Source organism: Pristiophorus japonicus, unplaced genomic scaffold (genome assembly GCF_044704955.1).
Source record: "Pristiophorus japonicus isolate sPriJap1 unplaced genomic scaffold, sPriJap1.hap1 HAP1_SCAFFOLD_693, whole genome shotgun sequence".
In the NCBI taxonomy this organism is placed as follows: Eukaryota; Metazoa; Chordata; class Chondrichthyes; family Pristiophoridae; genus Pristiophorus; species Pristiophorus japonicus.
In genome coordinates this window covers 98,755-113,393 of record NW_027254606.1, presented here as the reverse complement: position 1 = coordinate 113,393, position 14,639 = coordinate 98,755, and the positions used below count along the sequence as shown (strand labels likewise).

Below are 14,639 nucleotides of genomic sequence, written 5' to 3'. Positions count from 1 at the left end.
TAGTGAAGGAAACTACCAGAACTCATCAGGAACCGACCGAGCACAAGGCCCACGAAACGGAAGGTTTTCAGCAACCAAATTGACAACCCGGGCCACCACAAGCAGCGAAACGACCAACCGAAACCAACTCAGCAAAAACCAAAGAATCGACCTTTATTTCCACTCTACAATCTACTTCTGAATGACCCAGCGGGTGAGAAATTACCAAAAGGGGATAGCTAAAACTATTCCTAACCAAAGAAAGTGGGTACTTACCCCAAACATCCAAAACGCAACTTAGCGCATCAACGGACGCACCCCAACCGAAGACTACGCAGTCCGAAGTCCTCTCCTCCGTCCGGGGTACGGCTCGCCGAGAAGGCCAAGTGCAGCGAACCCCGAAACCGTGATTCACCGGCAACTGTCTAAAGGGATTGGTGAGCATAGCCCCTGAACCCCCAGAGCTATAACTTAGTTAGTTAGGGGAATTGGGAGGGGGGAGGCTGGGATAACTTGTGTAAATGTATCTGCATTCTCCTCTTTACCCCATTTAGAGTTTAAGCTGTATTCTTTTCCCCACAGGCTGTAATTGGATAATTTATTCAATGTGTTGTACCCCTCAGTGTGTATTGGTCTGTGTGTGTTATTAAAAGTGTGCCTTTTACTTCTTTTTAAACACAATAAAGCCATACCTGCTTCCTACCTTGAAACCAATTGTCTGTCCAAGTCTGTCACAGTCCCTTCATAATTCCAGTGTCTAGAACCAAGGGTGTGGGAGCGATTCGGAACCGCTCATATAAGGTCAGAAGGGAAAGCTGACCTCTGCAAACCACCCCTTACATGGCTGATCCGATCATGGATTCAGCTCCACTTACCTGCCCGTTCCCCATAACCCCTTATTCCCTTATCATTTAAGAAACTGTCTATTTCTGTCTTAAATTTATTCAATGTCCCAGCTTCCACAGCTCTCTGAGACAGCGAATTCCACAGATTTACAACCCTCTGAGAGAAGAAATTTCTCCTCATCTCAGTTTTAAATGGGCGGCCCCTTATTCTAAGATCATGTCCCCTAGTTCTAGTCTCCACCATCAGTGGAAACATCCTCTCTGCATCCACCTTGTCAAGCCCCCTCATAATCTTACACATTTTGATTAGATCACCTCTCATTCTTCTGAATTCCAAGGAGTAGAGGCCCAACCTACTCAACCTTTCCTCATAAGTCAATCCCCTCATCCCCGGAATAACCGAGTGAACTTCTCTGAACTGCCTCCAAAGCAAGTGTATCCTTTCGGAAATATGGAAACCAAAACTGCACGCAGTACTCCAGGTGTGGCCTCACCAATACCCTGTATAACTGTAGCAAGACTTCCCTGCTTTTATACTCTAACTCCTTTGCGATAAAGGTGAAGATTCCATTGGCCTTCCTGATCACTTGCTGTACCTGTATACTATCCTTTTGTGTTTCATGCATCAGGACCCCCAGGTCTCACTGTACTGCGGCACTTTGCAATTTTTCTCCATTTTAAATAATAACTTGCTCTTTGAATTTTTTTCTTCCAAAGTGCATAACCTCACACTTTGCAACATTATACTCCATCTGCCAAATTTTTGCCCACTCACTTAGCCTGTCTATGTCCTTTTGCAGATTTTTTGTGTCCTCCTCACACATTGCTTTTCCTCCCATCTTTGTATCTTCAGCAAACTTGGCTACGTTACACTCAGTCCCTTCTTCCAAGTCATTAATATAGCGTATTATTAGCAAGGGTAGACATTGACGACGAGGTCCAACACCGCCTCCAGTGCGCCAGTTCAGCCTTCGGCCGCGTGAGGAAGAGTGTTTGAAGATCAGGCCCTCAAATCTGGCACCAAGCTCATGATCTACAGGGCTGTAGTGATACCCGCCCTCTTGTATGGCTCAGAGACATGGACCCTGTATAGTAGACACTCAAATCGCTGGAGAAATACTAGCAACGATGCCCCCACAAGATCCTGCAAATCACCTGGGAGGACAGACGCACCAACGTTAACGTCCTCGACCAGACACAGCTTTGAAGCATTGACCACACTCGACCAGCTTCACTGCACAGGCCACATTGTTCACATGGCTGACAGGATTTCCAAAGCAAGCGCTCTACTCAGAACTCGTAAACGGCAAGCGAGCCCCAGGTGAACATCAGAACATAAGAATTAGAAACAGGAGTAGGCCATCTAGCCCCTCGAGCCTGCTCCACCATTCAACAAGATCATGGCTGATCTGGCCGTGGACTCAGCTCCACTTACCCGCCCGCTCCCCGTAACCCTTAATTCCGTTATTGGTTAAAAATCTATCTATCTGTGACTTGAATACATTCAATGAGCTAGCCTCAACTGCTTCCTTGGGCAGAGAATTCCACAGATTCAGAACCCTCTAGGAGAAGAAATTCCTTCTCAACTCGGTTTTAAATTGGCTCCCCCGTATTTTGAGGCTGTGCCCCCTAGTTCTAGTCTCCCCGACCAGTGGAAACAACCTCTCTGCCTCTATCTTGTCTATCCCTTCCATTATTTTAAATGTTTCTATAAGATCACCCCTCATCCTTCTGAACTCCAATGAGTAAAGACCCAGTCTACTCAATCTATCATCATAAGGTAACCCCCTCATCTACGGAATCAGCCTAGTGAATCGTCTCTGTACCCCCTCCAAAGCTAGTATATCCTTCCTTAAGTAAGGCGACCAAAACTGCACGCAGTACTCCAGGTGCGGCCTCACCAATAACCTGTACAGTTGCAGCAGGACCTCCCTGCTTTTGTACTCCATCCCTCTCGCAATGAAGGCCAACATTCCATTCACCTTCCTGATTACCTGCTGCACCTGCAAACTAACTTTTTGGGATTCATGCACAAGGACCCCCAGGTCCCTCTGTACCTCAGCATGTTGTAATTTCTCCCCATTCCACTAATATTCCCTTTTACTGTTCTTTTTTCCCCAAGGTGGATGACCTCACATTTCCCGCCATTGTATTCCATCTGCCAAATCTTAGCCCATTCGCTTAACCTATCTAAATCTCTTTGCAGCCTCTCTGTGTCCTCTACACAACCCGCTTTCCCACTAATCTGTGTGTCCTCTGCAAATTTTGTTACACTACACTCTGTCCCCTCTTCCAGGTCATCTATGTATATTGTATGCTCATCTACACACCTCACTGAAACATTTTTGTTTCGATGGTTTGACGACAATGGCACATTGATGGATGTGCCGAGCTGTTGTAGGGCGCTTTCAAAGGCAAAGGCACCTGCTGAATACATGTATGTATACATGTGTAAAATGGTAGCCAGATATAAAATGGCTGCCAGGGACTCCGTAAAGTACTCGGGGAATTCAACTAACCAGCCTGACTGACTTTCTGGGTAGCTGATGACACTGCAGTTCCTTGTACAGGAACATTGGAAAGGGCGAGCTAAGCAGAATGTCTCTAATCAGCAAACCCCAGACAAGCAGAATAAGAACAAAGGAATTCTTGTAACTAAGTTAAGATAAGAAGGTTAGGCACAGGCAGAACCCAAGGACAATAGAGATAAGGTGGTCTGGAGAATATCACGAAGCCATGAGTAAGCCCCAGCTAAACATGAGATGATCACACAGTCCCCTGGTGCCTGGGAACCAATTCCATTGGCCCAGAGGAATCGATTTGAAATCTATAATCGGTATGATTGGATAGTTTGCAGCCGAAATAGTTTGAGTAATTGTAATGAACTGTTGTAAAACATATAAATATCGAAGAATTTCTTTGTTCGGCGGAGAGTAGTGCCTGAAGTAACCAAGTGGCTTTCTCCCCGCCGGCGTAATAAAGACCGTTTTGATGTTGGAACCGACCCAGAGTGACGGGTGATTCTTCCAGGATTTCATTCGCGCTAACAGTGGTGTCACGAACAGGATTCAAAGTCGCTGGACAGCCTTGGAAAAACCGGGTGAGTATAGATTTTAAAAAGTTATAATAAAGGGTGCTGAAGCTGGTCACCGGTTGATCGACACGAGGAGACTGTCTAATATCTCAAACGCCTAGCCTGAGCCCAAATTAAAAGGATTTGGTCCCACGTGACGGCCAGGATTGAATAGGCAAAGAGAATACACTTACACCATTGGATCGTGACACCGAGCGACATCTCCTGGAGCCAGTAGTGTAATTTGAAACAATACCCGGGGACCAGGCACTGCACAGCGACCAACGAATATCAAATCTGTGAACAGGGTCGGAACTATAGGCAAAACCGTGGTCGGTAGTTCGTTAAGGAGACGTAGAGCGCTCTCGGGATTTGCTTAAAGTGTTTAAGAATTGAATTATAAGCCTGTTGTAAGAAAGACATTGTAACAGCCTTGTGACCCGACAGTAAGCCAGGAGATGGTCTACTGCAAGTAGTGCTGGACAAAAAAGCGGACCTCTGAGAGTAGATTCCTAATGGTTCTAATCCTACCCAGAAATGGCCAATGATCAAACTAAACTCGAGTGGGAGCCAGAAGGGTCCCATACCCGCCACCTGAGGGAGAAATAGAAGAAAGTAACAGAAAAGGCATGGGTTCTGATTATTCGAGCCCACGTAAAATTAACAGAGGAAGTAAATCAATATGTAAGAAATTAAAAAACATCTGATGGTAACTCTCAAATGAAGTATGGATCCAAAAAAAAAAGCTGGCCAAACAATAAACTTTGTTGTATGAAAAGAGACTTTTGTGAAAGACTGTCTTTGAATGAAAAATGCTTGTGTGATTTTTGACTGTGGAATATTTGAGGTGGGAATTAATGAATTTTCACGTGTCTGAAAGCCTGTTTCAGAAAGTGCTGGAGCTGCCTGTTTGTTTTGGCTCCACTCACTTTTTCAGACAGAGTGAAAGTTTTTTTTGCAGTGTTGTCCTGTATGTGGGAAGTTTTAAGAAAGTGAACCTACCAAAAGGGGGGATTGTTGTATGGCACTTTCAAAGGCAAAGGCACCTGCTGAACGTATGTATGTGTAAAATGCGAGCCAGAAATAAAATGGTTGCCAGCGATTCTGCAGAGCACTCGGGGAGTGACGAGTGATTCTTCCAGGATTTCATTCGAGCTAACACGAGACTGTGCTGGAACAATGTTTCTGCTGCTGATGAACCACATCGCCTCAGGTTTTCCAAGCTTTGAACTGCTTGATCTGTTCTGAATCTCTCCCATTTAGCACAGTGGCACACAACACGATGGAGGATGTCCTCGGTGTGAATATAGGACTTTGCCTCCTCAATGATTGTGAGGTGGTCCTTGCTACCAATACTTGCATGGACCGATGCATCGGTGACATGTAGATTGCTGAGGACGAGGTCAGGTAGATGTTTCCCTCATGTTGCTCTCTGCCACAGGCCCAGTCTGGCAGCTATCTCCTTCAGTCATCAGCCAGCTCCATCAATATTCATGTCTACTGAACCACTCTTGGTGGTGGAGATTGAACTCTCCCACCCAGAGTAAATGCTGTGCCCTTGCTACACTCAATGCTTCTTCCAAGTTGTTTCCAACATGGAGAAATATTCCTTCATCAACTGAGCTTGCTGGTGGTAATCAGTAGGATGTTGTCTTGCCCAGGTAGGACTTGAGATCATGAGACTTCATTATGTCGAGATGCATATACCACTGAACACAAACCTGTTACAGTTTTGGGCAATAAAGTTACTGCCTGGGAATGAAATTCCAGGACTGAAGTGAGATAAGTGTAAACTCCAGGGCACGGGAAATGGAATATTTCGAGTGAGCCGGTAGCAGTGTCATGTGGTCGAGTTCTGTGGTTCTGTCCGTTTCTGGAAACTTATTAAATCTGAGATGTATAGCCTGTTATCATGGGCTGGAATAAATCAGAGAAGAAGATTGGGGCAATCCAACTTTATTCTTCTTTTATTACTTCAATTTTTCTGCCACTTTCTCATCATTTGTTCTCACTTGTTGCTCAATGCAGAAAGATGATCCGTTATCTCTGTTCTGTCCTCGCTACTTCATTGGCAGTCGGAATATTGTGCATTTGCTCTCTTTTTAATTTCAACATGTTTACTCTAAGGTGAGCTAGATTGTGTTGCAGTAAAGTGTTGTGGTGAAACTGGTTCAATGAGTCTGTTTTTTGAATGACTGTAATTGATGCCAATTACAGTGATGCCTGATGATGTCACTTGGGATTTCTCTCTGCTTTAAATAAAGAGCTGCCTTCACTGTATCACCTCACACAGTCAGTTCGTTTTCTTCAGCGAAACTATTACCTGCGACTCGCAAAAGGGAAAGCATGGCTTGGGGCAGCATTGTGTCATGGCGTGAAGAGACAAGGATAACTAGAATATTTTGGGATATTGAGAAGATTTATTATCCCCTCCTCGCTGTTGTTGGTGTTTCTAGTAAGCATCTATATCCAGATATCAATTCTATAAACCATGTTACACTGTGATATTGTCTTTACTATTTAGCGTGAGAAATTAAGTTAATCATGGCATTCTGTGTTTCAAGTTGTTGCATCTTTCTTAACACTGGACAATCCTCTCTGATATTGGTCTCCCTGGTAAGTCTCTGTATTAAGTTTCTAATTCTATAAACTAGGTTTAACTGTATTACCGCTCTTGTCATTTTCCCCCACACCTCCCTACTATTGTTGTTCCTGGTTAAACTGTTTGTTTGGCTATTAATTCTTTGAAGCACGATTCACTGAATTACTATCCATGTAGCAAGCCCAACAGGTAAGAGGGCTGTTCTCGATTTGTTTTTAGGGCAAGAAGCTGGGCAGATGAAATGAATTTCCGGGAGACCAAATGTGATAAGGTGATCTTATCGAAACGTTTAACATTATGAGGGGATTTGTCACGCTGGATGCAGAGACTGCGGAGACTAGAATTAGAGGCCATGTGCTTAGAGTAAGGGATCGCCCATTTAAAACAGAGGAATTTCTTCTCTCAGAGGGTTGTAAATTTGTGGAATTTGTTACTTCGGAGAGCTGTGAAAGCTGGGACATTGAATACATTTAAGAAAGAAATAGATAGTTTCTTGAGCGATAAGGGGTTATGCGGAGGAGTGGGGATGTGGAGCTGAGACAATGATCAGATCAGCCACCATCGGACTGAATGGCGGAGCAGGCTCGAGTGGCCGTATGGCCCACTCCTGTTCCTATTTCTTATGTTCTTATGTTCTTATGTAACAAGGATTGCCCAGTATTTTTAAATAACAGCCCATGCGTTAACAAAGATGCAACAACTTGAATCACAGAATACCATTTAGGTGCTAGTGAACATAATTCAGTTAGATTAAGGTTGTTATGTAAAAGGACAAGGATATACCAGGAATAAAAGTTCTAAATTGGGGAAAAGCCAACTTTTGCTAAGCTGAGAGGTAACTTGGCCATAGTGGACTGGTAACAGCTACTTGAAGGCAAATCCGTGTCAGAACAGTGGGAGATATTGAAGGAGAAGATCAGGAGCATTCAGCACAAATACGTACCCTTACAAAAAACGGTAGGACTAACGATTCTAGAGCCCTTTGTATATCGAGGGTCATACAGGGTAGGGAAAAGAAAAAAAGTAAAGCTTATGACAGATACCGAGAGCTAAATACCACAGAATATCTAGAAGAGTATAGAAAGTCCAGTGGTAAAATTAAAAAGGATATTAGGAAAGCAAAGATAGAGCATGAAAAATTATTGGCAAGTAAAATCAAGGAAAACCCAAAGATGTTTTATAAATATATGAGGAGCAGAAGATAATTAAGAAATGGTAGTGCTTATTAGATACCATGATGCCAATCTGTGTGTCGAGGCGTACGATGTGGGAATGGTTCTTAATGAATACTCTGTGTCTGTTTTCACAAACAGGCACTGCTATTGATGAGGAGGAATGTGAAATATTAGATAAAATAAACATCGTGAGACTGGAGTTATTTTGGAGCTTAGCAGCTTTGAAAGTGGATAAGTCCCCAGGATCGATGAAATGTAACCCAGGCTGTTAAACGAAGAAAAGATGAAAAGAGCAGAGGCTTTGACTCTCATTTTCCAATCCTCTCAGGGTCAGGTGTGGTGCCAGAGGACTGAAGGACTGCTAAAGTTGTACCTTGTTTAAGAAGGGAGAAAGTGATAGACCGAATAATTACACGCTAGTCAGTCTAACCTCAGTGGTAGGAAAATTAGTTGGACAAATACCGAAGGACAGGATAAATTTTCACTTAGAAAGACGTGGAATAATCAAGGACAGTCAGCATGGATATGTTAAGGGAAGGTCGGGTCTTGCAGAGGGGAGACTTTATTGAGGTGCATAAAATGTATGAGGGTCCTAGATATAGTGGATAGAAGGGGCCTATCCACAACCAGGGTGAATAAATGTCAAGTAATTGGGAGAAGGTTTCGAGGGGATTAGAGGGGAAATTTCTTCACGTAGAGAGTTGTGGAGTCTGGAACTCCCTGCCTGAAAGGGTGGTAGAGGCAGAGTCCTGCACATTTAAAAAGTACTTTGATGTGGAGTTGAACTGCCATAACCTGCAGGGTTGTGAACCTAGAGATGGAAAGTGGGATTAGGGTTGAAATCCTCTTGTTGGCCGGCACAGACACGGTAGGCCTCAATGGCCTCCTTCCGTGCTGTAAACTTCTATGATTCTATGATTCTATGTTATTTACCCACCCTTCGCTGCTCTCGATGTCCTTTGTATCCAGCTATTAATTCTGTAAACAATGGTTAATTTTAGTTCTCTCGCTGTAATTCCCCATCCCGTCCGTGGTGGCTTTGGCTAATGATTCTCAACTTGATAGGATTTTATCAAAAATCATATTTTTCTATATTCAAGTCTAGAAACGATATTGTACAAGAATATTTATTTAATGAATTTCAGTCTGGTATATCCAATGAGCATGTGTAATGTATGCGAAGAATGATGCCTTGGTTTAGGAGATTCTGCACATAATAACAAAAGGTCATCGATTTGAAACGTTAACTCTGTTTCTCTCTCCGCAGATGCTGCCTGACCTGCTGAGTATTTCTAGCATTTTCACTTTTTCAGATGTTTAGTATTCCCTGGATGTTGCTTTCGTTTTCACCTAATGTCGGTACATTTACTTACACAGAGTCGCAGCAAAAATCCTCTCAAATCACATAAACATCTTTAAATGTCTGATACATCCATTAATCAATTAAATCCAGTCAGTGTGTCCCTTCTCACCTCAGCTTGATCAATTTTCCATACCTCGGAGCTTACTATCAGCAAGGGCAGACATCGATGAGGAGGTCCAGCACAGGTTGGTAGAGGACCCTCAAATGTCTCCTTGATAAAGTGCAACATCACGACCGGCACCTGGGAATCCCGGGCCAAAGAACACCATGAGTGGAGGAAGATCTTCCGGGAGGGCGATGTTTACCTTTAGTTTTGTCACCAAGAGCTTACAAGTGCAGGGAACGGAATGAGCGTGTGGCAAACCGGACTCCCCACCCACCCTTTCCGACAACCACTGTCTGCCCCACCTGTGGCAGAGACTGCCAGACACAACCCTGAGGACTCACCTGTAGAGTGGAAGGAAGTCTTCCTCGATTCCGAGGGACTGCCAATGATGATCTCATCATCTCCAGTTCTGCATTAGTGGCACTGCTTCGGATGGTTGGACTACTAATACGAGAAGAATTTACATTCTCACGAAATTTTCCTTTAGCAGGTTTTCGGCCTTTGTGTCCCTGGTATCTCGGGTGGTGCTTTGGTCTCCTGGGCTAAGGTTAGATCTACTACAATCTCTCATTGATCAAGCATCTGTTAATTTCATCTTGTATTTAATCCTATTCATGAATTGATTCCACAATGTATTCCCAATAATTCCTACAATTAAACGTGTATTCGGGGTAATAGAATTAGTGTATATCATTGAATGGCACTGAAAAGTGGCAGATTTCACCCCGAATTCCATCAAACTGCTACTCCAGCTCACAGCGTGATGTATAGAAACATAGAAAATAGATGGAGTAGGCCATTCGGCCCTTCGAGCCTGCACCGCCATTCAATGAGTTCATGGCTGAACATGCAACCTCAGTACCCCATTCCTGATTTCTCGCCATACCCCTTGATCCCCCTAGTAGTAAGGAGTTCATCTAACTCCTTTTTGAATATATTTAGTGAATTGGCCTCAACAACTTTCTGTGGTAGAGAATTCCACAGGTTCACCACTCTCTGGGTGAAGAAGTTTCTTCTCATCTTGGTCCTAAATGGCTTACCCCTTATCCTTAGACTGTGACCCCTGGTTCTGGACTTCCCCAACATTGGGACCATTCTTCCGACATCTATCCTGTCTAAACCCGTCAGAATTTTAAACGTTTCTATGAGATCCCCTCATTCTTCTGAACTCCAGTGAATACAAGCCGCTTGATCCAATCGTTCTTGATATGTCAGTCCCGCCATCCCGGGAATCAGTCTGGTGAACCTGCGCTGCACTCCAACAATAGCAAGAATGTCCTTCTTCAAGTTAGGAGACCAAAACTGTACACAATACTCCAGGTGTGGCCTCACTAAGGCCCTCTACAACTGTAGTAACACCTCCCTGCCCCTGTACTCAAATCCCCTCGCTATGAAGGCCAACATGCCATTTGCTTTCTTAACCGCCTGCTGTCCCTGCATGCCAACATCAATGACTGATGTACCATGACACCCAGGTCTCGTTGCATCTCCCCTTTTCCTAATCTGTCACCATTGAGATAATAGTCTGTCTCTCTGTTTTTACCACCAAAGTGGATAACCTCACATTTATCCACATTATACTTCATCTGCCATGCATTTGCCCACTCACCTAACCTAACCAAGTCACTCTGCAGCCTCAGAGCATCCTCCTTGCAGCTCACACTGCCACCCAACTTAGTGTCATCCGCAAATTTGGAGATAATACCTTTAATCCCCTCGTCTAAATCATTAATGTACAATGTAAACAGCTGGGGCCCCAGCACAGAACCTTGCGGTACCCCACTAGTCACTGCCTGCCATTCTGAAAAGTACCCATTTACTCCTACTCTTTGCTTCCTGACTGCCAACCAGTGCTCAATCCATGTCAGCACACTACCCCCAATCCCATGTGCTTTAACTTTGCACATTAATCTCTTGTGTGGGACCTTGTCGAAAGCCTTCTGAAATTCTAAATACACCACATCAACTGGTTCTCCCTTGTCCACTCTACTGGAAACATCCTCAAAAAATTCCAGAAGATTTGTCAAGCATGATTTCCCTTTCACAAATCCATGCTGACTTGAACCTATCATGTCACCTCTTTCCAAATGCATTGCTATGACATCCTTAATAATTGATTTTACCCACTACCGATGTCAGGCTGACCGGTCTATAATTCCCTGTTTTCTCTCTCCCTCCTTTTTTAAAAAGTGGGGTTACATTGGCTACCCTCCACTCCATAGGAACTGATCCAGAGTCAATGGAATGTTGGAAGATGACTGTCAATGCATCCGCTATTTCCAAGGCCACCTCCTTAAGTACTCTGGGATGCAGACCATCAGGCCCTGGGGATTTATCGGCCTTCAATCCCATCAATTTCCCCAACACAATTTCCCGACTAATATGGATTTCCCACAGTTCCTCCTCCTTACTAGACCCTCTGACCCCTTTTATATCCGGAAGGCTGTTTGTGTCTTCCTTAGTGAATACCGAACCAAAGTACTTATTCAATTGGCCTGCCATTTCTTTGTTCCCTGTTATGACTTCCCCTGATTCTGACTGCAGGGGACCTACGTTTGTCTTTACTAAACTTTTTCTCTTTGCATATCAATAGAAACTTTTGCAATCCGTCTTAATGTTCCCTGCAAGCTTCCTCTCGTACTCTATTTTCCCTGCCCTAATCAATGTTCCACCTTATTTCTCTTCCTCACAGTGAACTTAGTGACAATCGTGATCCTGTCCCGGGGAAAGTGCGGTCTCTCCAAATGTGTAACTCGCTACCTGGTGGCCATGGCAACGGCGGATCTACTTGTTGTTTTCTTCGACCTGATATTGAGGCAGATTCCAATTGCTTATGAGGAACAGTTTGATTTCCTGGGTTCTATCTCCGTGTGTAATATCCACGCCGTCCTGCTTTATGCAGTCACAGACTGCTCTGTCTGGTTCACTGTCACTTTCACCTTCGATCGGTTTGTTGCCATTTGTTGCCAGAAACTGAAAACTAAGCATTGCACCGAGAGAACGGCGACTGTGGTTCTGGGAACAGTGACTGTGCTGAGTGGGTTAAAGAACATCCCGTGGTATTTTCTGTTAACAGATGGATATCGGCTTGCGAACAGCCCCTGGTTTTGCTTCGTAACATTCCATGATATGCATTCTCCGGTCTGGGCTGCCATCGAGTTCGTTTATTATATTCTCACACCAGGTCTCCCATTTGTTCTGATTCTGCTGCTGAATGCTTTAACTGTCAGGCACATTTTAGTGGCCAGCAGAGCCCGCACCAGACTCCGGAGACCCAGCAGTGGGGAGAGTTCCAGAGACCCAGAAATGGAGAGCCGAAATAAATCCATAATGTTACTGTTTGTTATCTCGGGCAATTTCATACTTTTATGGGCGGTGTTCATGGTATTTTCTATCTGGTATCGGCTGCTGTTTATGTGGTACAGGAATGTATATATACCTCGCTATGTAAAAGAAATGGGATTCATGTTCCAGCTCCTAAGTTGTTGCACAAACACTGGTATTTATGCTCTGACACAGACTAAGTTCAGAGAGCAGTTGAAACATATGCTGAAATTTCCCTTTACTTTAATTGTAAAATAAATAAATGATGAGACGAGCATTAGAGCTCAATCGCTCCTCATATTTTGTCAGACGCACACACTCCCGCCGGAGTTTGTGATATCTGTAATATTAACACGCTCATTAAAACACTGCGTACATCTTAATCCACTGCTAGAGACAACCAGTTAACTGTAAGGCACTCCCACTGACCTGAGGACTATTAACATTCTGATAGAGACCACAGGTTAATATTAACACAATCACTTAAACACTCTGTACGTCTTAACCCACCGCCGGAGAAACCCAGTGAACTGTAAGGCACCCCCACTGACCTGAGAACTATTAACATACTGATAGAGACCACAGGTTAATATTAACACAATCACTTAAACACTCTGTACATCTTAACCCACTGCCGGTGAAACCCAGTGAACTGTAAGGCACCCCCACTGACCTGAGGACTGTTAACATACTGATAGAAACGACGGGTTAATATTAACACACTCACTGACACGCTCTGTCTGAATTGTTTTACTCCAATATCTGACAGTAAGGTGGGGTGGCTTGACCCATCCATCTCCACGGAGGTGTGTGGGGGACCTGACCCATCCACCTCCATGGCACGAACCTGGTATTGCAGTACTTCCAGGAACGGTGCAGTGGCTCGAGGTCTTTTGGCTAAGAGCATTGGCGCAGAGTGATCCTTGATGTGTGCAAGGTGACCTCTGGCGTTTGTGATTTGATAAAGAATTGGAAAGATTGGCAACGAATAAAAAAAAAAAATCTGACAGTAATCAATAAATCACTCCCACACACCCCTGCCTCATATTTACAGTGGGAGGAAGCGATAGCCCACGGACATATTAACTCCGTCCCCGTGTAAATATTAACTGAATCACAGAACACTCTTAAATTATTAAAACACTACCAGAGATATTACTTGTACAATGACGTTCTCCCACAATTCCACAATAAATATTAACACATTTATGGAGACACATTGTTCATCACTGTCACACGTTTCATGTAGGCATATATTACTCACTCTCTCAGCTTGGGTTTTTCACCCCTCTCTTCTCACTCTGCCCAAGAAACATAGAAACATCGAAATTAGGTTCAGGAGCAGGACATTTGGGCCTTCGAGCCTGCACCGCCATTCAATAAGATCATGGCTGATCACTCAACCTCAGTACCCCTGTCCTGCTTTCTCTCCATACTCCTTGGTCTTTTTGGCCGTGAGGGCCATATCTAACTCCCTTTTGAATATATCCAATGAACTGGCATCAGCAACTTTCTGCAGTAGAGAATTCCACAGGTTAACAACTCTCAGAGTGAAGATGTTTCTCCTCATCTCAGTCCTAAATGGCTTAACCCTTATTCTTAGACTGTGACGACTGGTTGTGGAACTCCCCAGCAACGGGAACATTCTTCTGTCCCTAACCTGTCCAATCCCGTCAGAATTTTACATGTTTCTATGAGATCCCCTCTCATTCTTCTAAACTCCAATGGATACAAGCCCAGTTGATCCAGTCTCTTCTCATATGTCAGTCCTGCCAATCTGGGAATCAGTCTGCTGAACCTTCGCTGTACTCCCTCAATAGCAAGAACATCCTTCCTTAGATTAGGAGACAAAAACGGAACACAATATTCCAGGTGTGGCCTCACCAAGGCTCTGCACAACTGCAGTAAGACCTCCCTGCTCCTATACTCAAATCTTCTAGCTATGAAGGACAACATGCCATTTTCCTTCTTCACCGCCTGCTGTACCTGCATGCCAAACTTCAATTACTGATGTACCGTGACACCCAGGTCCCGTTGCATCTCCCCTTTTCCGAATCCGTCACCATTCAGATTACATTTTATTTTCCGGTTTTTGCCACCAAAGTGTAGAACCTCACATTTATCCACATTATACTGCATCTGCCATGCATTTGCCCTCTCACCTAACCTGTC

The 14,639-nt window shown here is 44.1% G+C and overlaps 1 protein-coding gene across 1 annotated transcript; it reads left to right on the top strand.

Moving 5' to 3' along the window:
- The first annotated feature begins 6,243 nt into the window (after positions 1-6,243).
- On the top strand, positions 6,244-12,725 carry LOC139256203 (probable G-protein coupled receptor 139). Its single transcript, XM_070874151.1, has 2 exons — positions 6,244-6,352; positions 11,836-12,725. Exons 1-2 carry the CDS (start codon positions 6,244-6,246, stop codon positions 12,723-12,725), a joined length of 999 nt encoding a protein of 332 aa, XP_070730252.1.
- The last annotated feature ends 1,914 nt before the right edge of the window (positions 12,726-14,639 follow it).

Bases quoted from the DNA above. Each gene is read 5' to 3' on its own strand.
- LOC139256203 (XM_070874151.1), top strand. From the start codon at position 6,244: ATGGCTTGGGGCAGCATTGTGTCATGGCGTGAAGAGACAAGGATAACT. The intron at 6,353-11,835 runs GTAAGCATCTAT...TCTTCCTCACAG, and splicing joins CGCTGTTGTTGGTGTTTCTA to TGAACTTAGTGACAATCGTG.